The sequence below is a fragment of the Xiphophorus maculatus genome, chromosome 9 (assembly GCF_002775205.1).
Source record: "Xiphophorus maculatus strain JP 163 A chromosome 9, X_maculatus-5.0-male, whole genome shotgun sequence".
In the NCBI taxonomy this organism is placed as follows: domain Eukaryota; kingdom Metazoa; phylum Chordata; class Actinopteri; order Cyprinodontiformes; family Poeciliidae; genus Xiphophorus; species Xiphophorus maculatus.
Genome location: NC_036451.1, coordinates 23,638,467 through 23,660,155, shown reverse-complemented (window position 1 = coordinate 23,660,155; position 21,689 = coordinate 23,638,467). Strand labels below are relative to the sequence as shown.

General features: G+C 39.3%; 1 protein-coding gene across 6 annotated transcripts; it reads left to right on the top strand.

Moving 5' to 3' along the window:
• The first annotated feature begins 677 nt into the window (after positions 1-677).
• On the top strand, positions 678-21,152 carry nek1 (NIMA related kinase 1). Of its 6 annotated transcripts, none has more exons than XM_023339956.1 (36): positions 678-758; positions 1,115-1,263; positions 1,352-1,448; positions 1,534-1,631; positions 2,496-2,579; positions 2,665-2,732; positions 2,815-2,901; positions 3,342-3,396; positions 3,580-3,780; positions 3,865-3,937; positions 5,219-5,331; positions 5,477-5,542; positions 5,880-5,939; positions 6,018-6,065; positions 6,725-6,805; positions 6,899-7,050; positions 7,451-7,573; positions 7,656-7,758; positions 8,686-8,772; positions 9,740-9,823; positions 9,915-9,992; positions 11,263-11,358; positions 11,439-11,636; positions 12,387-12,440; positions 12,519-12,765; positions 12,845-12,961; positions 13,050-13,187; positions 14,465-14,599; positions 14,717-14,822; positions 15,495-15,571; positions 15,651-15,865; positions 16,031-16,188; positions 16,926-17,305; positions 18,198-18,331; positions 18,429-18,561; positions 20,405-21,152. In XM_023339956.1, the coding sequence occupies exons 2-36, from the start codon at positions 1,147-1,149 to the stop codon at positions 20,416-20,418; spliced, it is 4,077 nt and encodes a 1,358-aa protein (XP_023195724.1). In that variant the 5' UTR covers positions 678-758; positions 1,115-1,146; the 3' UTR covers positions 20,419-21,152. The 6 variants fall into 6 exon arrangements, with proteins under 6 accessions (XP_023195724.1, XP_023195722.1, XP_023195725.1 ...); XM_023339954.1 differs by having other exon boundaries at positions 12,836-12,961; XM_023339955.1 differs by lacking the exon at positions 678-758 and adding an exon at positions 790-902 and having other exon boundaries at positions 12,836-12,961.
• Positions 21,153-21,689: the final 537 nt, after the last annotated feature.

The window sequence follows — 21,689 nt, the reverse complement described above, 5'->3', positions numbered from 1 at the left end:
TTGTTTTTTTGCTTGTTTTTGTTTATTTTGGTTTGAGAGCTAGTAAAAGTCTATTTCTCGCCTTCCAGCACAATTCTATATGGGAGTTAGTGCTAACACTACTATCATCAGCACCACTTCTATTGTTTTGTGAGAGATATTGACATTCCAGAAATGCCATGGCTCACTCATTCATGTTTTCATAGTCAGTCAACAATGAAATGTCAACAATGGCAAATCTCATGTTTATGCACACAACTCTGGTCATTAAAGTTTATCCTGATTCTATGGCCCTGGCCTTATTCATTTTACATTGTTTATTAAATAAACAGCAGTACATAAATTGTGAAGAAATGATTCTATCAAACCATTTTGATTCAGATTTTCCTCTGAATAGTATGATTAGTATTATTTATCAGTTCCCACCACGTTAATGGGAGTCTCACGATACCTATCTATCAAACGAGGAACTCTTTGTTTTATGTTAACTAATATAGTTTGTAAGTTAAACTAGTTCTTGGACGCTGTGAAAAGGTTAAACTCACCAACCATTGTAGTTAACACGGTGTGCCTTTTGGTTGCTAAGGGAAATATCCACAGCAACAGAGCCGTTGGTTGGGGGTGGGCATAAAACGTAATGGGCAGTTAGTTTAACCAATCATTGGTCGAGAAGGGAGACGCTGACCAATAAAAACGTAGAAAGAGCGACTGTAGTTAGAGTGAGTTCGAGGACGGTAGCAAGAAGCAGAATTTCTGCGAGAAGCAGCGAAGAACTAATGGTAATACACAATTAGCCTCCTGTTAGCATTTACAAACTGTTGCTAAATGAGCCGTCGCGTTTTATCGCTCAGGGCTTTGAGCGTTTACGGGACAGTCGTAGTCTACAGCAGGAATTTGGTTTTTCACATCGTCGTCTCGCTACGGTAACATTAGCCATTTGGCAGCTGTATGTAATTTCTCGGCATCTCAACCCTTTTAGAGTAAATAATTAATGTTTGACATATTGATTCAACATTTATGCATCATAACGCGAAAGTTCGGGATTCTGATCAGAGAATAAAATCGACGCTTCACTGTTTCTAAGCCCTTAATCAAAGCTTTTCAGTCTTCCCATGCTGTCTGTATTTATTTTCAGATCCACTATGCGGAGCCAGTCTCTCCAGTAGCATGGAAAAGTACGAAAAGGTGAAACAAATTGGGGAGGGCTCATTTGGAAAAGCCATCCTGGTGAAATCCAAAGATGATGGACGCCAGTATGTCATCAAGGAGATTGGCATATCTGGAGTAAGCTCTTATGTATTATGGGCAGTAGGAGCCCATTTTACTTCTTCATCGCGATTATAACAAATTATCCTTTTATTTCTCTCCACAGATGTCAAGTAAAGAGAGGCAGGAGTCCAGGAGAGAGGTTGCTGTTCTTGCCAACATGAGTCATCCCAACATTGTGCAGTATAAGGAGTCTTTTGAAGGTATTTGCACATTTGTGTTTCTGTGAAGAATCTTAGAAGTATTTTAATCATGACATTTAATTTGTATTTTTTATGTTTTCTTTAGAAGGGGGATGCCTTTACATTGTCATGGACTACTGTGAGGGAGGGGACCTTTTCAAAAAGATCAACTCTCAGAAAGGAGTGCTGTTTCCCGAGGAACAAGTAAGCCTGTAACACTTTGCCAGTTCTAAATTATAGTTTTTGAGAAGTTGGAACTTTATCATTTATTTCATCTAGAAATTCACCGTCCAGATATTTTGTGGCTGATTTCTTATCATTAGCTTAGTGAAGTTCTGATCCTTTTTGACAAGTTCCGACTTCTCTTTGAGCTATAAACGGCAGGCGATGCTTAACTAATAAGCAAGATAATTTAACTGTTCTAACAATTCAGCATTTCTCATAAAATAAATGTTTTGGGGTTTTTTTCGCAAAACAGTGACTTCTCTCAAAATTACGGAACCTTTTAAAACACCATAAAAAGCTCCATGTTAGACATTGAGCCAATAAAAAATTATTTCAACATATATTGTTTACAAATCAGCTCACAAACATTTTGTTTTTGCACAGTACATGCTATACTTCCGTATTACAGAGGAAGAAGCTCCAATTTGCTGCTATGTGTTTAAATCACCCCGTCGTTGGTTGCAGCAGTTTGTTGCCCCTTAAGAAGCTTTTCTGTCGGGATCATTAATTATTTACATTAAGACCAGAGTGGATGAGAGAGCAGTGGGCGTTACACAGCTCTGCAGTTTAACCGGATTTCACTTCCATTTAACAAAGGCAAAATTTGTTGAAGCTAAACACGTGAAGGATAAACAAAGCAACTTTTCTGTAATGCTTTCAGCTTTCTGTTAATTTACTGTTTAAAAGTTGCTACCTGAAAGAACAGCTGATGGGGAAAAACTTCCTTTCTAGAAGCTTCCGACAGCTTTGTGCTTCCTCTGATGCTGCCAAATGAATGCTCATTGTTCATATTGAAATAGCTTTTTTTTGTTTTGTTGTTTGTTTGTTTGGGGTTTTTTTCAGATCCTAGATTGGTTTGTGCAGATTTGCCTGGCCCTGAAGCATGTACACGGGCGGAAAATTCTCCACAGGGACATTAAATCTCAGGTATTGTTCCTTCGCGTGGCCAGATCTTGGCAAATCTTGTGTTCCCAATCGTGTATTTGTTCTTTGATTAAAAATTCTTCTGCAGAATATATTTTTGACAAAAGAAGGGACGGTTCAACTTGGAGACTTTGGGATCGCCAGGGTCCTGAACAGGTATGTTTGGCAGATGCCTGTAACGATAAAACTTGGACTTTAAACAGACTCAAGAGTGTTGCTCTTTTTGTTTTTTTTCCAGTACTGTAGAACTGGCGAGAACATGCATAGGGACTCCATATTACTTATCACCAGAGATCTGTGAAAACAAGCCGTACAACAATAAAAGGTACCTGATCTTCTGTTGAAGTGAATCATTTGGGGGTTTGTTCTATTTCTCTTGTAGTGTTTGCTGCACAATCCATATGTCCTCACCTGATTTGTTCTCTCCAGTATTAGCAGGTGGTTTCTAGATAAAGCCAGGAGGATAGCATGTCAGCTTCTTGTTTACATCCACAACAGGAAGCCAATATTGATTTCCTGCTCTGTTTTTAGGTTTCCATGTCATCCGATCCAATTCAGTTACAGTCAGTGAAGTCATGTTTAGGAAGCTCTTCAAGTTTAATAAAGGGTTAAAATGTATTTATATCTCACTATGGAGGGGGAAAAAAAACACTTGTTGTTCACAATTGCCCAACTGAATGAGTGCAAACTGATTGGAAAACGTATCCCTGCCTGTCTGTTTCCTTGTCGTTGTCTTATTTTTTCCTACTTTCCTTCCCTCTGCAGTGATATTTGGGCCCTAGGGTGTGTACTCTATGAAATGTGCACTCTTAAGCATGCAGTAAGTATTTGATGTGTGCTAGCTGTTTACATATTAATGTGCGTTTTTATGCATCCTTTGCAGCACTGCAGTGACCATGTTTCTTTATTTTTTCTGAGCCTAGTTGTAATCATGATTGCCACTCTTACCCATGATAACTTCAGTGTTTTCTAGGTAATCATCATAACTGTTTTTTTTTTGTAGTTTGAAGCTGGCAACATGAAGAACCTGGTACTGAAGATAATTCGAGGCTCTTTCCCTCCTGTATCTGTTCACTATTCCCAAGAGCTACGCTCTCTCTTGGCGCAGCTTTTTAAACGCAACCCCCGGGAGAGGCCTTCGATCGGCAGTATTCTGGACAAGCCTTTCCTCTCTTGCAGGATAGAGAGGTTTCTCACACCACAGGTAGAGTTCCGCAATTCTCCTGCCGTTATTTTCAGCCATCAGATTCTGTGATGGAGAGGAAAATGGTTTATTTTCTCCTTTCAGATCATCGCTCAGGAATTCCGCCATGCTTTTCTTCACAAGCAGCCTAAAATGGGCGTGGCACAGGTGCCATCAGGTAAGGAGCCTTCATGCAGTGCTATCTGCTGCAGTGAGTCCCAACTTTCTACTGCTGGTTTTGGGCAAAAGGATTCAAAATGCGTCAAACAATTCAACCTGGGGCAGGAACTAGCGATTATTTTTATTAATTAATCATTTATTCTGATTAATCTGAATAAATGATTAATCATTCGACAGATTAATTGAGCTTGAGCTTCATGCTATTAGAAATGCATTAAAGGTCGCTGACCAGCCCCCTCAATTATTCAGTTATTTTTCTAAATTAAGTGTGTTTTTTGTACTAATCTGACAGCAAAATGTACTTACTAGTTTCACCTGGTGAAGCTGAAACTAGGTTGTTTGAGGAGTTTTTGGTCGAACATGTTTACAAATTTTTTTTTTTTTTTATCTCAAATGCAAAATGTGTTAATGTGTAAAAAATTTTAATTTTTTTTACAGCTTTGGCTGAATTATTGCTTTTTTTTTTTTGCTTTTTTTTATCAAATGGCCTTTACTTGAGTTTGTATACTCCAATTAACAATAAATCGATTACTCAATTAGTTAACAATTATTTCAACAGTTGATTAATCATTTCAGCCCTAATTGATCTTTAATCCTCTGTTATATTTCAGAATACAGTCCAAATATAGTGGGATCCCACAATTTAAAAATATTTTGTGCCAAATTAAAGTCTGCCTGAAAAAGTATTATCCACCATTTTGGGTGCTCAGTAGAAAAAAAGAAGCCATAGCAGAAATCACTTTTCTATTCACTGTGGGAATAGAAAAGTGATGTTGGAAGACACGCCTTCAAAATAAGAGCCTAGGTTTCAGAAGGGGAACCAAAGTTGTGTCCAGTCATTAAACTCACTGTAATGACTGCTGTTTCCCATGATATTGTTAAACAGATAGCTTATTATAATTGGTAGCTTCACTAGTTGGCATAGCGACACTTCCTGTCTTTCTCCATTCTCATATTTCTGAACCTCTTATTTGTACAATAAGATTAATTTCAGTGACCGAGGATAAAACTTCCATATATTAAATTGTAACATAATTATCTTCAAAATTGTAAGTGTGAAGGACTGCTTGGATTCAATATTTAGTAGTAAATTGTATTTTAAGAGTCACACTCTGCATTTTACTGTTTGTTTTTTGTCCAGTTGGAGGAACTCACTGCTTTCTAGATCCTGATTTACATATTTAGTGGATGTGCCTGCAGCATAAATTGGATGCCCTGTTGTTCCCTTTATTGTTTTGTTTTTTTTGTTTGTTTTTTACAAATATTTTTTTCACTTCAGCCCAGAAAATTACAAAACCAGCATGTAAATATGGAGTGCCTTTAGCAGTGAGGAAGGCTGGCGACGGAGCAAAGAAGCCTTCGGAGAGGAAAGCTGCAGTAAAACACAAACCGGTTAGTCTCTCATACTGATTTGTTATTGTTTTTGGGTTTTTTTTTTGTTTTTTTTTTTTGCTTGAATGCTGTCTAAATGTTAGTGGGTGTTCCCGTGTGTTGAAAATGTCGGCAACTCTGAAGCCACATGTTATATGTTGCTCAGGCCGTTCTCCCAGCAGCCCCTCACAGAAGAATCAGTCAAGTGGAGGAAGAAAGGAAAAAGCACGAGGTACAGCTGAGCGCCCCCATTTAACTTGTGTTCTCTGTTAGTGTTGCCCTTCCTCTCCTCCATTCGTTCACCCACACACGTGGGTTACTTTTTCAGTTGTTTTTTTGTGTTTTTTTTTTTCCATCCCTCCCATTACACTTGATCCCTGCCTTCACCTGGTTTTCCACTCGGAGCCTTCTGCCTGAGTTTATCTTTTTCCTAACCAGTCGTTTTTCCCTCTTTGCCTGCCTGCCCTGTGACAGCAGTTCTGCATCCTCTCACCTCTAGGGGAAGCTCTTTAAGATATTTTTTTTGTATTTATTTTTTTGAGTTTGTGGTGCGTCTGTCTCTTCTGCAGGATGGCATCAGAAAGAAAAGGATGGAGCTGATAGAGAAGGAAAGGAAACGGAGAGAACAGGTAAGCATGACGTTTAGCTTGTTTTTAATGTCTAAATGTGTGCGGCTTTTCCTTTTTGTCATTCTCTCTCCCTCTCAGATGTTCCTGTTGAAAGGCGAGCAAATGAAGAGATATGAGAAAGAAAAGGTGAGCCATAGTGTCCTGCAAAAGTCTTTTATTAGGCTTTTATGTGATAAATTAACAGAAACTTATAATAGGGACTACGTCTAAGCCCATCGCTCCTAAGAATATTTGTAAACTTCTTAAAGGAGTAGCTTTGTTGTGATGAAGTTCTGAAGGCGGAGTGTTGGAAAGAGTAGGAGCTTCTTAAGGAGACAGAGCCGCAATTTAAATGGAATTAGTTGAATTGGAAATCTGTGATAGAAATTTAAAATTAATGTTCAATGACACTTAGTACTTGATTTGAGCTACTGTATGCTGCTGTGTTCAGGCTCTAAATGTGCGAAGCTAGCAGAAACGCATCCAGAAGTCTTTGCCTGGAGTGAAAGATGGTTCTGCAAAGCAGTGATTGTGGTGTACTGAAGAGAAATGCACATGAAAGTATTCAGATTTATAATCGTTACACACTGGAATCCACATATTTTCTTTCTCTTTACAAACCCACACTATTTTACTGCTGGTCAAGTGGCCTACTCCTTTACGGCCCCTCAAAATGTGAAGGTCTATCAAACCTTTTCCTTTTTTTTTAAAGAAGTTATAGAATTTTCCCTTCTTCATAAGCTGAAAGACATTATTGAATTGAGCCTCAAACATGAATGAAATTGTGTATCAATAATGTCTTGCAGATTAGTCGAATAAACCAAGCCAGAGAACAAGGTTGGAAGCATGTCTTGAGTTCAAGTGGAGGCAGCAGCCCAGAGAGGAAGGTGGTGACTTTTTAAAAAAAATTACATTTAAGTGAAGTTACCCCCTTTTTTCCTCTTATGCTTCAAATCAGGGTCCTAATCTTGTGTTTTCAGTGTTTTGTGGGTGGTAAAAGGGCTGTGGGGATCCAAGGTTCTGTTTTGAGCCCGTATGAACACCACTACGCTGCTGTGGACCAAGTAGCTAAACCCCAACCCAAAGACCCCAGCAGGGAGGGACCTTCAGCAGGACCTGGCAGTCCCATCAGGTAAATTAATATTTTTGTTTTTATTAAATGTATCCAGGACGCTACAAACGTATTCATACACTTTCACACGTACCTGTAATAACTGGAGTTTTTAAGTAGAACTTGGCTACTCTCATGGAATAAGAACCCCGGTTTTACACACAGAGCCGAGTTTTAGAACCATCAAAGCAGCAGATCAAAATTGCTTTAAGTATATAAAATGTGGCCTAATACATTAGGAATGATTCACATTAGAATGACGTTATCAGCTGAAGTATCTCAGAATTTTAAAATGGAATAACATTATGGAATAAGAATGATTTAAAAAAAAAAAAATTATTATTTTCTAATCTTTTGAGCAAGGAGGAAAGAAGAGTTAAATATACTTCTATCCGGTTTCTTTGGGGGGGGGGGTTTCCAGAGGCGTACCAGCTGCTGCCGGCCCAGTGCTACTCAACGGACCGGCCCGTCGACTAAACTCAGACGTCATCAAGAGAGAACTTCAGAGGTTGCACCACGTTTCAAAACAAGCCCAGATTAGCCGGTCAGTCCCACTTGAAAGAGCACCACCAGATTTCTGAGTTGAGAAGGCGGCTTGAATATTTGTTGCCGTGTTTTGTCTGTAGGCAGCGCGGTCAGATACCAGCCGAAAGAGCCTTTCAGGTCGAGGAGTTTCTACAGCGCAAGAGAGAAGCAATGCTCAACAAAGTGAAAGCTGAGGGACAGCTGGTACGTAATGCATGAAACCGTTACATATTGATGATTGTGTCAGGGAGTCTGCACAATCTGTATAAGTCTTAAAAAGTCTTAAATTCATGCATCTATCTAAATATTTGACCTTTAAAGATATTAATCGGGTCTTAAATTTTGTTGTGGCAGGACTATTTAATCATCTTTGTTTAGTGTTTTCCTTGCGGGACAGTTGGGTTAAGCAAACGTTTGAGTCATGTGCAGACTTCTTCATTGCACTCTGTGACTCCAGGTGGTTGTGGCTATTGCTAAGTGTCTGCTAATGCACCCCTGCTAACTAGCTTTGTGCATCTATCATGGAGTAAGTTCAAATTTATCACCAGTTGATAAATTTGTTGGGTGCTGTATCCCCCAACCATCCCCTAGAGTTACAGTTTTTGCTCTTAAAATCAATTCAAGGTGGCATTAAACAGGTTTTTAAAGTTTTAAATTTGACTTGCCGTTACCTGCAGATACTCTGTATGTGTTAAATTGGTTATTAGTAGTTTTGAAATGTTTTGTGGAGAGTCTATGAAAACACCTTCATTGGAAACCCACAGTTTCATCAGACAGAAGTTTTAAGAGCCCTGCTACCCCCTAGTGGCAGAAATATGCTATACGGCTTTATCAAAAATATTACTGTAATTTTTTTTTCTTTTGCAGTACAACTCCAACTTTAGGACTTTGACTAGGTTTTCTTAATGTTCCAATTTGATTATTTTTACGCCTGCGTGCTTCGAAGGCTGCTGTCATGCAGCCATTAAATAAATGTAATGGTGCAGTGGCAATATTTCATCTTTTTTTCCCCTTAAAGCTAAACATTGATCGGTGGCACTTTAACTTCACATTCCCAACTTAAATGTTGTTGTAGTCAGACGCTGAGGCTTTGTATCCGTCTAAAGTGTGGCTGACTTGAATGCTGAACAGGGCACTCGACAAAACCTGGCTGCAATCTATGGAAGCCGGGCCGGTTCGGCTCGGTTCCAGCGACCTAAAGTCAACAAAGAGGAGGAGGTAGGAGCCCAGAGCCGAACGACCCAACCTGACTCTCCATCTGAATCACAGCACGCCTGGCTTGTCTGCACAAACCCCCTCCATCCATCCCCCTGTGACGCAGCCATAACTCCACCCAGCAGTACAACATCAAGCTCTCTCCCTGTGTTTGGTTTCCTCGTTGTGTTTCCCCAACAACGGCCATTGTTTCATGCAAATTTTATTTATTTTAAACCATGTTTGTATTTTACCGATACACAAAGCTGTTCTTCATGGCATGAAGTTTGCAAAATTTGATTTGATTAATTCTGTCTCTTATTTGCTGTTCTAATGAGATGCTCACCTTATGACTGGTCTGAGTTGAAATGATCCGTTTTTGTAGATTACATTTTTGGAACATCTGTTTAGTATTTTACAACTTTTTATTTGGATTTGAATTCAGACTAACTATCACAAAATGTAAAGGTTTTTTTTTCTTTTTTTTCCAGTCATTAGGAATACAGTTGTAGTAATATGACAATAAAGTAGTTATATAACCAGAATAAAGTTCTAATATTAAGAGAATGAAGTTGTAGTTTTATGAAAACTCCAAAAATAAGAAAAATTATCCAAACTTTTTTTTTTCTTGTAATTTGAAGATATTTTTCTGGTGAAACTGTCTTTATTCTGCTAATATTATGACCATATCCTCTTGTAACCTGGCCCTAATATTTTGTCATACAAATAAGAAGGGAATGATTGACATAAAATCCACTTTTTGAAAATATTTTGTCATTTGTAACTTTGTTTTTTGTGTGTTGTTTTGTTTTAGAAAAAGCAAGAAAAAAGTCGGATCTGATCTGAAAAAAAATCTAGCATTTTATTTTTGAGCCATGTTGCCCAACTCTACTGCTAAGCATGCGTGGGTGTTTAGTGTTTATGACGACTAAACAAGATGTAGACAGTAAGTGTTTTCCTCACCGTTCATGAAGGACTGATCTGTTCCCAGGAGTACTTGGCAAGACTCCGGCAGATCCGCCTGCAGAACTTCAATGAGCGTCAACAGATCAAAGCCCGGCTGCGAGGAGAGAAGGTGCACACCTACACACACCGTCAGTCGTCAAAGCAGCTGCAATGAGATTTGTTGTCTTTTTCTCTGATATTTTTGTGTGTGTGTGTTTCAGTATGACAGCGACGGCTCTGATAGCCAGGAGTCAAGTGAGGAGGCAGAGCTCAGGAGGAAAAAGATACAGGTTTTAAAAGTGAGTCTGCAAGAAGCTCAAAGCCACTGACATTTTTATTTACTTCTCAGATTTATAACTTCTGGAATTGCTCTTTAAGAAGGTCAGAGGTGTTTCTATAAATAGTTTAGGCTTCAGAAAAATCAGCTGGTATTTGTTTTATTCTGTTTAACCTTGTATGTGTAGGCTGCTGCTTAGAGGCACAAATGCCATCAATTCTGGGCTTTTAATGATGCAGTTCATCTCTTTTTTTTTTCTTTTTTTTTTGTCATTCACTGTTTTTAAAAAATAAGAACTTGGTGCAAGTGTGTGATCTCCTTTTGGACTTGTCTCTGTCTCGGCAGGTTAAGCTAAATGTACACAATGACTAATATTTAGGTAAATGACCCTTAACAAATTGCAGAGACATGTTTCGTTTTTATAACCATCACAGAGTTCCTGGTATAACTCTGGCCGGATAACAGGAAGTAGAGTTTTGTCTGGGGTACAAATCCAGCTTTTAAGCCCCGACTAAACTTTCAACAGATTTCAGGCCAGGTGACGTTCCAGTACTTTAATGTTGGCCTGCTTTATTAATCGTGAAAAATGTGGAAGTTTTTGCCAACATTTCAACCATTTGGCTGCCAAAGAACAATAAAGAAACCAGAGGATGGTCCTCATTCAGCCTGGTGCTGCCACCACCATTCTTGATAGACGCTTGTAGTTTCCTTCCAGCTTCCATACATGCATTTACTTAATGTTTGCATATATATTTGACTCTTTATGTGTCATTTTGACTTGATGTGGCGTAGAGAGACTGCATCAAATTCTTGTTTTGCTTAATTTAATTGAAATTGTGTCTTCTATCATCAGTCCACTCTGAAAAATTAAATCTTAAGTGCATCGGTAAAATCTCCAACTTAATGGCACCCGTGCCCACATTGAGTGTAGGTAAATATGACGATCAGAAAACACAAAATCTTAGTATTTTTGTCTAGTTCCAGTGCAAACATCTTAGTGCACTTGAAATAAATCAGAAATAACTTAAAAGCAACTTTTCAACAAGATATAGGAGCTTGTTTTTAAGTCAGTAATTAATATAAATTACCAAAAAAAATGTTCCACTGGCAGATTATTTTACTTATAACAAGACATTTTCCCGAGTTATAGATGATTTTTTTTTCTTTTAAACTATATATTAAGAAATTATTGACTTATAACAAGCTCCTAAATATTGCTGAAAAGTTACTTGGTAAGATTTTGTTTTGCAGTGCGTGTATATTCATATCTGTGTCTGTCTAACCTCTCTGAGGCTCAGGCAAACGCCCGTGTTGCTGTACTGAAGGAGCAGCTGGAGAGGAAGAGGAGGGAAGCGTACGAGAGAGAGAAGAAGGCCTGGGAGGACCACGTAGGGTTCACACTGCCTTCATACACGCCCGTCTAAAACGGATAAAGTCCAATACTGGCTACGTTCTGTTGTTGTTAAAGCTTGCTGCAGCTCGAGTTGCCAAGGGCGGCATCGCACCCGTAAGTGCAGCGGGAGCCGCGGCGTCTTCCTCCGACTGTCCTCCTCCACAGGCCGCGCCGCCGCAGCCCGACCCAGCCGTCAAAGCTTCGGCCCAGCCCTCATCCGAAGCCTCCACACCGCCCATCTCCATGACCGCTGCGCTGGAGAACGTCGGAGCGGTCAGTGTGCTGAAACGATTAATCAGATTGTCCACTGATTTGTTAGTCAAATAATTATTAACTGGAGTTTGCGTACTCCAAAAGAAAATCATGAAAGAGCACCTCACTCACAGCAGTAATTGTGCAAAAATTATATACATTTTGCATTTAAGATAAAAAAAATAAAAAAAACAGTGTACGAATGTCCTACTCAAAACTCAAGTAGAATAGTTTTAGTTTCACCTGGTTCAAATTATTTCTGAAAAATCTTCTACTAAGCACTTTTTGCTACTCTATTATTAATTTGTAATCCAAAAAATAATCAACAGATCAGCCCAACAACATATTGATGTCAGAAAGGGCTGAGAATAAAAGTATTGTTAGTATTTTTTTTTTCACCACAGATGCATCCTTTACTAATAATAATATTGTATTCTACACTTTACATACAAATATCACACTGCTACAAAATGACCAAAGCATTAACCAATAAAGACTCTATTAACATATCCAGCGTTCACTAAAGGAATGCTATGTTGCATTTTAATCTATAAAATCTTAACCTTCTTATTTCAAAAGGTGAATTGAATTGTTTTGTATTTTTTAACGCATTTCTAAGATTTAAAAAAAGGCTTGACTGAAAAATCTGCAGCATGTGACTATGTGTTTAATCTGATTGGAATAATCAATTAATTGACACTTACAATAAACAATACGCACGTACGGCTGTAGTTGTGTCGCTAAATTGTGACTGTTTTCACTCATTTACAGATTACTCCACCAAAGGAGAACTTGAACGAAACTGAGGCAACGACGGTGACTCGGGTTTGTTAACGTGCCGGTCGATTTTTGTGTAAATAAATTTCTAAGAGTCGACGTCCACTAATGTCTCCTGTGCGACAGAGTGAGAAGAAGCAGATTCTGCGCAGGCTGAACCAGAACCTGAAAGCCCAGAGCCCGGTGAACGAGGCGGAGGAAACACCTCCTCCGCCACCGGCACCATCAGAACCGACTCCTGCTCCGCCCCAACAGCCAGACGCTGAGAAACGCCGCTCTTCGGATGGAGACCGGAAAAAGTGGGAAGTGGCGGAGCTGCCTGTGCTCCCTGTGCCTCAGCAAACCTTTGGAGAAACTTGTTCCACATCAAGCAGTGAGTTCAGCCTTCCAAGCAAACAAAAATCAATCTGGTGCATCAATTGTTAACATCTTTGTTTTGCTAGCCACTTTAGCATCTCCAGAGGAGAGGCCAGGCTCTGGTGGAGACAGGAAGAGGTGGGAGGCAGCGGCTCCTCTCGTCCTCGCCGTTGCACAGCAAACGCTCGGAGAGACGTGCATCACAACCGCCGGTAACAACCGTCGACTCTGAGGGAGGACATGGGAAGTGCGTGCTTTAGAAAACGGTCTGTTTTGTTGCTGTCCTTCTTTCTGTCTCAGATCAAACGTTGGGGGAAGTCATACGGATGGGCGAGCTTCAGGAAGACGCTCCCGGGAAGGCGTGGGAGGCGAGTCCGGTGTGTCAGGGGCCGGAGCCGCTTCAGCCGCTCGCTGAACAGCTGGAGGTTTCCACAACGCGTACGGACTTCTCTGGTTTTTGTTCTTAATTTGAGTCATTGTCTAAAGCAGGGGTCCCCAAACTTTCTCCTGTGAGGGCCACATAACTTGTCCCTTCTCTGATGGGGGGCCGGGATCAGTTTGTAACAGAAAAAGTGTGACGATTGTAAGAGTGCTAAACATAAAAATGTATTGTTTTTCAGAAAGCACAATCAAATAACCTTTTCTGGATTCTTCAGAGAACAAAAGTCAGGAAATAACACTATTTATGAAATAAATAATAACCAAATAACACTGGGTTCTCCACATAAAAAAAAGGGTTAGGGTCAATTATATGCATGTATAAAATAGTTACTAACTAGTAGTTAATAATAAATAAAGTTCATTACTAAGGAACATTTATTTTATTGCAAAAGTCCAACTTATCAAATAAAAATGCACATATATGAAAATACTCTGGTATTGTTCAGGGGGCCGGACCAAATGTGGAGGCGGGCCGCATCTGGCCCGCGGGCCGTAGTTTGGGGACCACTGGTCTAAAGCAGTGGTTCTCAAATGGGGGTACGCGTACCCCTGGGGGTACGTGGAGGTACTGCAGGGGTACGTGAAGCTTTTCAAAATATCTTTAAAAATCAGTAGGCTCCTCATAATAAGTCTTGGGAAAAATTATTTTGTAAAAAGTTAGATAAAATATAAATGTGTGTTCATGCACTGAATTTTATATTCAGTATTTAGTTTCAATATCCTTTAAAATAAAACGGTTTGACTGGTTTTATACCTTCCTGGTGGTCACCGTCTTCTGTTTTCTTTTTTGTTTTACCATGCAATGTTTGTAATATGGATGTATTTGTCAGGTTCACTGATATAAGTTGTTTGGCTTTAATAAATCAGACAGTGATTTTACAGCACTGTACCTCTTTTTAATTCCAAAAATGTTTTGCCCGTGTCAGGGGGTACTTGACTAAAAATATATTCTTAAGGGGGTACATCACTGAAAAAAGTTTGAGAACCACTGGTCTAAAGCATCGGCTGCAGATGTACTTCATACAGACAATGTCATGAAATCAGCAATCTGATCTGTTTTGGTTGTTTTTTTGTTCCCCACGTTTTTGTGAAGCTCTGGCCTATCGAAATCATTTCTGGCTGATTCTGATTTCCCTTTATGATCTGAAAATGACAGATTTCTAAACTTTTTTTTTTGAGAGAGAGAGCGAGAGGGTCGCAAATGAAAGCACAAGAATACCCTCGGTGCTTTCATTGTCTAATATTAATGGTGTATTTTCTGTTTTCTGCTGCAGCTGATGGTGTGAAAATCCCCAGTGAACCTTTGACCTCTGCTGTGGCTCAGAGACCGACTGATGGAAACCAGGATTCAGATCAGCAAACGTCAGTGGTAAACAAATCTCTGATGCCTGACCTTGCTGATATAGAGGGTAAGTTATCTCTTAGCTTGATATTAATATAAATAATCATCACTATTGATGATTACCAATCAAGACTTGTATTCATTTTCAGCAAAGCAAAATCTTGTTTTGGTTAAATTCCTCTAGATCCAGCCGACCTGGAGTCAGTGATTTTGGAGGAGAGTCCTAAACAAGAATCAAGTCCACCTGCTAATGTGCAACAAGCTTGGGAACAGGAAGCCCAGAAGCAAATGTGAGTACTGATATATGTTGGATTATAAATGTTGCAATAAACTGCAGATTTCGAGGATATTTTAATGCAAATAGCAAAAAAAAAAAAAACTCCATGTAGATTTGTCATACAGCTACAGCGAAACCCTGCAATGGTTTTTCATTTGTAATAACTTTTCACTACATTACAGTATAAGGGGCAGGCTAAGAAAAAAGTCTTAACATTACAAGAATAAAGTCATAATATGAGAGTGAAGACATATTATGAAAATTCATAATACGAGAATAACGTCGTGATGGTGCGGAAATGAAGTTGTCGTATTGCTTTGTTCTCTCATTATCACAAAGTCGAAATGATACGAGAATGATAAAGTCGTCATGTTTGGAAAATGAAGTAGTAATCTTATGAGAACTCCTTACAAAAAATGGTAAATTTGATGATGCTGATGTGTTCAAACGACTATTTCGAAGAACGTGCCACATGGACTTGAAGAATTGGTCACATCAGATCTTGACCACTGTACTGCAGCGTTGTTCTCATTAAAACAACTTTTTTTTCCTAGTGATTTTTTTTTTCTTTTACGACTTTCTTTGGGTAATGTCGTATCTTTGTTCTCCCGAATTAAAAAAAAATCTTAATCTTACCTTAATGTTCCGTCATATTTCATTACTGCATGTGTGTGTCTTCTTACAGGCCACAAGGGGGCGTTACAGGACCAACGGTCACTCAGGACATTGAGAAGAGTTCAGAGAAGCCAACCGACTCCTCATGTAAGGCGAACGTCCCCGCTGTCATGGCCGCCTGTTTTCCCCCTGTGATCATAACTCTGATTAAATCCACCCTCACCAGGCTCGGCTCAGAACGAAGAGCCGCTGTTTCTGAAATGCTCGCCAGCCCACCGCCGCGCCGCTGCCCTCTCACTGATGTCCGCCAATTCCTCCATGGATGAGTCATCCTCTTCTCTGGCCTCCCGCTCACGATCCGTCTCACCTTTGCGCACCAAGAACCAGGACGCCCTTCTCATCGGTCTCTCTGCCGGCATGTTTGATGCCAACAACCCAAAGGTGATGAGCATCCTTCTGTTCTTGTCTGGAGTTGGACTGGAAGCATCAAACAGTTGGGTTTAGGGTCATTCAGTGCCAAATCCTATGTTTTACTTCATGAATTTTCTAATAAATATGTTTTATCGAGTTTCTTCAGATGCCTTTCTGCTCCGGTTGCGTCGTTAGATGCTGCGGACGTGTTCTTTACCCGACCTCAGTCGACTGTTCAGCCCTGAGCAGGACTCCAATGAAGCTAGCAAGGCTAACGTTTCCCCGGACAAAGACCTAGAAATTGAGGATCTGGAGGAGGCTGTTAAAGACGACGACCAATCAGATGCTGAGGAGTAAGTCATGCCGACTCTGAATTTAATCATTTTAGTCTACGCCGCGCTAAAGTAATGTCCTTGAGGTTTTCCACATTTTGTCTCGTTGGAAACACAAACCTCAATCGATTTTTTTTTTTTTTTTTTTACTGAGAATTTTACAAATGTAAATAACTGAAATAAGTCAGTTTTTGAACATATTTTCTATCATCCATCTTTCAACTATTGTTTTTTTTTAATATATTTTTTTTAATATATTTAAAATATATTCCAGGTCCAGTATTAAGTGTTCTATACAAAGTTAAAGTTTATCAGTCTTTGAGAGGGTGAATTTGCATTATTACGTCGTTGTTGATATACGATTTGAAAATGGCCTCAAAACAACAATATTATCATTTATGGAGATAATTTCTGGGACAATTTATCATCCAGAAAAATTTGTTATCGGGGCAGGGCTTGTACTCCACACTTCTCAGATTTTGGTTTGTAAACTTGCAAAACCAGGTCAGGTTGGTTTTTTTTTTTCTTTTTTGTAATATCACAATTATGCACTACTTTATGCTGATCTATCATAAATAAAATGACAATGTGGAAGTTTTAAGGCATGTGAATACTTCGAGTGAAGGCTCTGTGTTCAGAATCTTCTGCCAACAAAATATTTGTATTGTAAAATGTTTAAGAATTCAATTTAAGAATCAAGATGGAGAATAATTACTGCAGGGTAAGAGCGCACTGTGAGACTCTGCTCTGTTTCTTAGTGCGTACGAAGACGAAGACCTGCGGGACATCCGGGCCTCGATGGAGAGACTGCTGCAGGAAGAAGGCGACAGAAACCCTGTAGACGTTAACGGCGCCGGAGATTTTAACGGAAACCCCCCACAGGCGGGCGACGGCGAGCTGTACAACACAATAGCCGCCGAGCTCGATCAGGATAACAACCGAATGGCTGTGGACGACGACGAAGAGGACGACGACGAGGAGGATGAGGACGACGAGGACGAAGAGGAGGACGAGGATGAAGACGAGGAGTGCTCTAACGGGAGTCCGGCAGAAGACGAGGCCAGGGAGCTGCTGGCTGACGGAGACGGAGAGGAGGGGCAAAGCGACGGCAAGCAGCTCAACGAAGAATGGCAGTCAGGTAGGAGGGAGCGCCACGCGTGGTCGCAGGAGTTAGTCGTGAAACGGAGAAATCGAGCAATTGAATTTTTGGTTTTTGAAGATGTAGTTTTTGGAAAATTGGGGGAGTGGGATAATAATAATTAAATCAAAAGCACTTTCCATTGTTGTCAGCACGTCCAAAAATTTTATTTATCTTCTTTGAGAAGCGAGTTCTGCAGCTTCCATTTGTTTGGAATTTGAATTCAGGTCAACTTTATTATTATTATTATTATTACAAGGATAAAGTTATAATATTGCAAGAATATAGTCACAATAAAATATCAGAGTCGTAGGACAAAGTCAGTGTATTACAAGAAGCGTCATTACCATAATAAAGTCGTATTATTAACACAATGAAGTAATTTTACGAGAGCTCAAACATGAAAAATAAACTTAAACCGAGGACTACTGAGCATCTCGTTAAGTTATACTGTACTTTGGTATTGTTTTTACAGGTAAAGACATTTCTTCATTTTTTTAACACATCAGTATCAAATTATTATCAAGAGCAGTCGAGAAAATGACTGAGTCTGTTTCAGAGAGAGAACCACACAGACTGATCACGTCTTGAAACTTAGTTTTTTCTCACTAAAACAACATTTTTCTCGTAATTTTAAGACTGTCTTCTGGTAAAATTGTCTTTATTCCAACATTCTTGCTATCATTAATTATATATATTATTACTCAGAATTAAACATATTCATAGTAAGGGGAAAAAAATGGATTAAAATCAGAGGTTTTATTTTGAAGCCATATCGCCCAGCCCTAGCACCTGCCTTTACCCGTTTAGCCTTTCCTACTATAATTGGAGATATTTTCATGTAAACCAAAGCATCCTAAGAAGACAAATGCCTCATTCCTCTCCATTATAGATGGCAGCGGAGACGATCAGGGTGTGGAGGCTCGCCATCACGACAGCATCTACAGTCGCCTGGAGGAGCTGCGCTTCAACCTAGAGCAGCAGATGGGATTCGAGAAATTCATCGAAGCTTATAACAAGATAAAGGTACAGATTTAGTCATTAGGAAATCAGCCAATTCTTTCTTCTGACCTCGCAATATATATCCCTGTTTTTTTTGTTTGTTTGTTTTTTTTCCCCCAAGGCTATACATGAAGATGAAGATGAGAATATTGAACTGGGTTCCAGTTTGGTGTCAAACATCCTAGGAACTGAGCACCAGCATCTGTACCCAAACATCCTTCATCTAGTGATGGCTGACGGTGCATACCAAGAAGGTTAGTGGGTTTTGTTTATAAAGTATTTTTTTTTTTTTTTAAATCAAGTTTTTCCACGTCTAAACAAGCATAAAAAGATTAAAACCGTGTGGTAAATGTTTTTTTCTTTCCGGACTTAAAAGTTGACTCTGCTGGGAAAATAAGTATTTTTACACTGATTTTTTTTTTTTTTTTGTAATAAAAATAGACCTTTTAGATTAGGTTTGCCACTTAACAGTTTGTGTTCTTGTCCCATTCTGTGACCATTGTGGTTGACCAGTTAAAAACAAATAAAAACACTTTTTTCCCCTAAAATTTTAAAGGGGAAACTACACTGTTTATCTTGGCCTCTACTTTTTTGTGTTTTTAAAATTGAACTCAAGGTGCTTAACCTTTCTTTTCCCCTATGCCACACAGATTTTATTATTATAATAACAATTATGATCTGCTATGATAATTTTCAACTTGCCCTTGACGTCACTTCTGAATCAGAAGCCAAAATGAACACTGTTGATTCATGATTTTCAGAGAATAAAACTACAAATCAGCAAATTCAGCTTGGCAAAAGTTTTACACTCTTTTAGTTTTTGTACTTTTCTCTATCCCTCCCACCCCCCAAAGTGTGGAAATTTCCTAGGAAGGCTATGATATTTCCAGGAATGGTTGATTAAACAACCAGGAAATGTTTGTGTGTTTTAATATGTTTTCAGCACCTCTATTTCGCTGTGAATATTCAGTGGTTTATGCAGACTGCATCTGGATCACCTTTCTTCAATATTTCCAGATTTAAGTCTCCAACATACCAACTTCTCATGCGTCACTGCACCAACTTGTCAAGGGACTGAGTAGATGGAGAAACGCTCCCTTTGCTTTCCCTGATTTGTCATTCTCTGTGCCTGATCTGTTGTCACACTGTGGCCACACCAGAAATAGATGTTGGAGGGTGGAGAGGCTTGAAAGGTTTTCCCTCAGGATCCAAATAGTCTTCAGATATGTTGGGGTTTGTTTTTCTTTTTTTTTTTTTTTTTTTTTTATAGCAAACATCTCTGTTTGACAACTCTTTGATTTCTATTTTTACTGCGTTGAAGGAGAAGCTGCACATGTCGGATATTTTCCCTGAGGATTCGTTGGCAGATGTTTTATCACCTCCACGCAGAGAGCAGCTCCACACACTTCTGAAAAGATGTGTGCAGCGGTTCTCGGAGAGCGTTCTGTGTTAATGAACTGTAGTCTGTTGCCCTACTTATAATTATTCACACTCAGATTTAGGAGGATGTTGGTCTAGGTTAGGAATCTCTAACCTAGACATTTTTTAACCTTGCTCTTATGAAATGAATTTTGTCTAAAACCATAAAATCAATTTTAACTTTCTTTTTTTTCTATTTTTTTTGGTTTCCAAACAAAGATCGTTGAGCTCTAACAATGGGGAAGGGAGTTCGTCTCAGTGAGAATATGAACTGATCATCAGTTTGTTCTATTACAGAACAATACAGAAGAGCTTTAGCTTAATGCTAATATTAGCCAGACTTAAAACAACAGATTTTTGTTTAAACTGTGATGGGTTGTGATAAATGATATTTATTTGGCATTTTTCCAAAGTGGTCGCCGACGTTCACGCGTCATCGTTTTTCTCGATAGATGTGTGGCATCCAGTCTGCGTCGCTTTAGGTTAGAAATTCAAAAGTGGGTAATGAGAGGGAGGGGAGGAAGACATGCAGCGAAGGTCACCAGGCCGGGAATCGAACCTGCGACAGCCTCATCGGGGAACTAAGACCTCCATATGTGGGTTGTGCTTTACCCCTGCGCCACCACAGCACGCCCTCACGCCTCATTCTAATCAGTTTTCCTTTTCTGTCTCGTTTAGACAACGACGAGTAACGTTCAGAAGAGTGGAGCTGCTGGCGGCTGTCTGACCGTCTTCCCTCTACAGACAGCAGGATCTATGCATGAAGTCTGGCTGCCCCTCACATGTTAGTGACTCACTTGCATGATGTTCTATCTAGAGCACTTGTCAGCATCCGACACGCCCTTTTTTCTAACCAGTGTTTGTTCAGAAGTGCAGTTTTAAATCTGTTTTTTTTTTTGTTTGCTTGTTGTTTATTGGTAATCAAAGTTCATTTCACGATTCTGTAAATATTTATTGCTGCCTGCGTCCTCAGATGAATGACACGTGTACGTATTTAGTTTTCTTGAACTCTGGAGGCGGTTCATGTTAGGGGGGCTTTAGATCTGGTTCTCTCAGGTGCTCTCTTTCTGTGCCACATTCAACTTCAATTTATAAACCAGGTTATCATCAACATAAAGGACTATATAATGTACTCAAAAACCAGTTATACCTCCCTTTCTTACCAGAATTTCTACCATATACCAAGTTACAAACGCCGACTTAATTTTCCGTATTATTTTTACTAACTGGTTTAACGCAGATCAAAGCAAAGCATTGCCACCAAGGCGCTGTAGCAGCACTGGCTTGGGAGACTTGCTTGGTAAGATTAAGCGACTGTTGTCTTCAAGATGCAACTTGTGCAGATATTACCGATAATTCATGTTTGACTAAATATTGTAAATCTGTTATTTTTATTATTATTTAATAAACTTTCTAATAACCTGAATCTGTATTTCTTTCTGCATCAGACTCGCATACTGACACGATGGATGTTGCAACAAATGATTTTTAAAGAGACGCGCCCAATTCCAAGCTGTTGAATTACAGCTTCGACTTAAAAAAAGTCAAATTTCTTTTAAGTCATATTTGATGTATCCACCGTTTTTGTAACAACTGAAGTTAAAATAGTTACTTGATTGTGCTGTAAAATGACACTTTGTGTCTGGAAAACATAATGCTGCTCCTTTAATTTGACTTCACAAGCTTCCTTTTATGTAAACAGGGCGGTTTTATGTGCTTTCCAGGCGCACAGTGCCGTTTTATAGCACAATCAACTGCTGCATTGAAAATGGTGCGTATATTGAAAATAACTTTAAATTCATTTGACTTAGCATTATAGTTTTACTCGAAATTGAAATCAGTCTGTCTCTTTAAGAACCTCCTGCGCTTGTGTCCTTTAACGGTAACATGTTTAGTTTTTGCCTCATGTTATCACTGCTGATGAGAGGAGCGGCCATATTGAAACACGATGTCGAAGTTGGTG

Excerpts from the sequence above, each read along its gene's own strand:
- nek1 (XM_023339954.1), top strand. The coding sequence starts at position 1,147 with ATGGAAAAGTACGAAAAGGTGAAACAAATTGGGGAGGGCTCATTTGGA. Across the intron at positions 6,066-6,724 it reads AGAGATATGAGAAAGAAAAG|ATTAGTCGAATAAACCAAGC; the intron begins GTGAGCCATAGT and ends AATGTCTTGCAG. Across the intron at positions 9,993-11,262 it reads AAAAGATACAGGTTTTAAAA|GCTCAGGCAAACGCCCGTGT; the intron begins GTGAGTCTGCAA and ends AACCTCTCTGAG.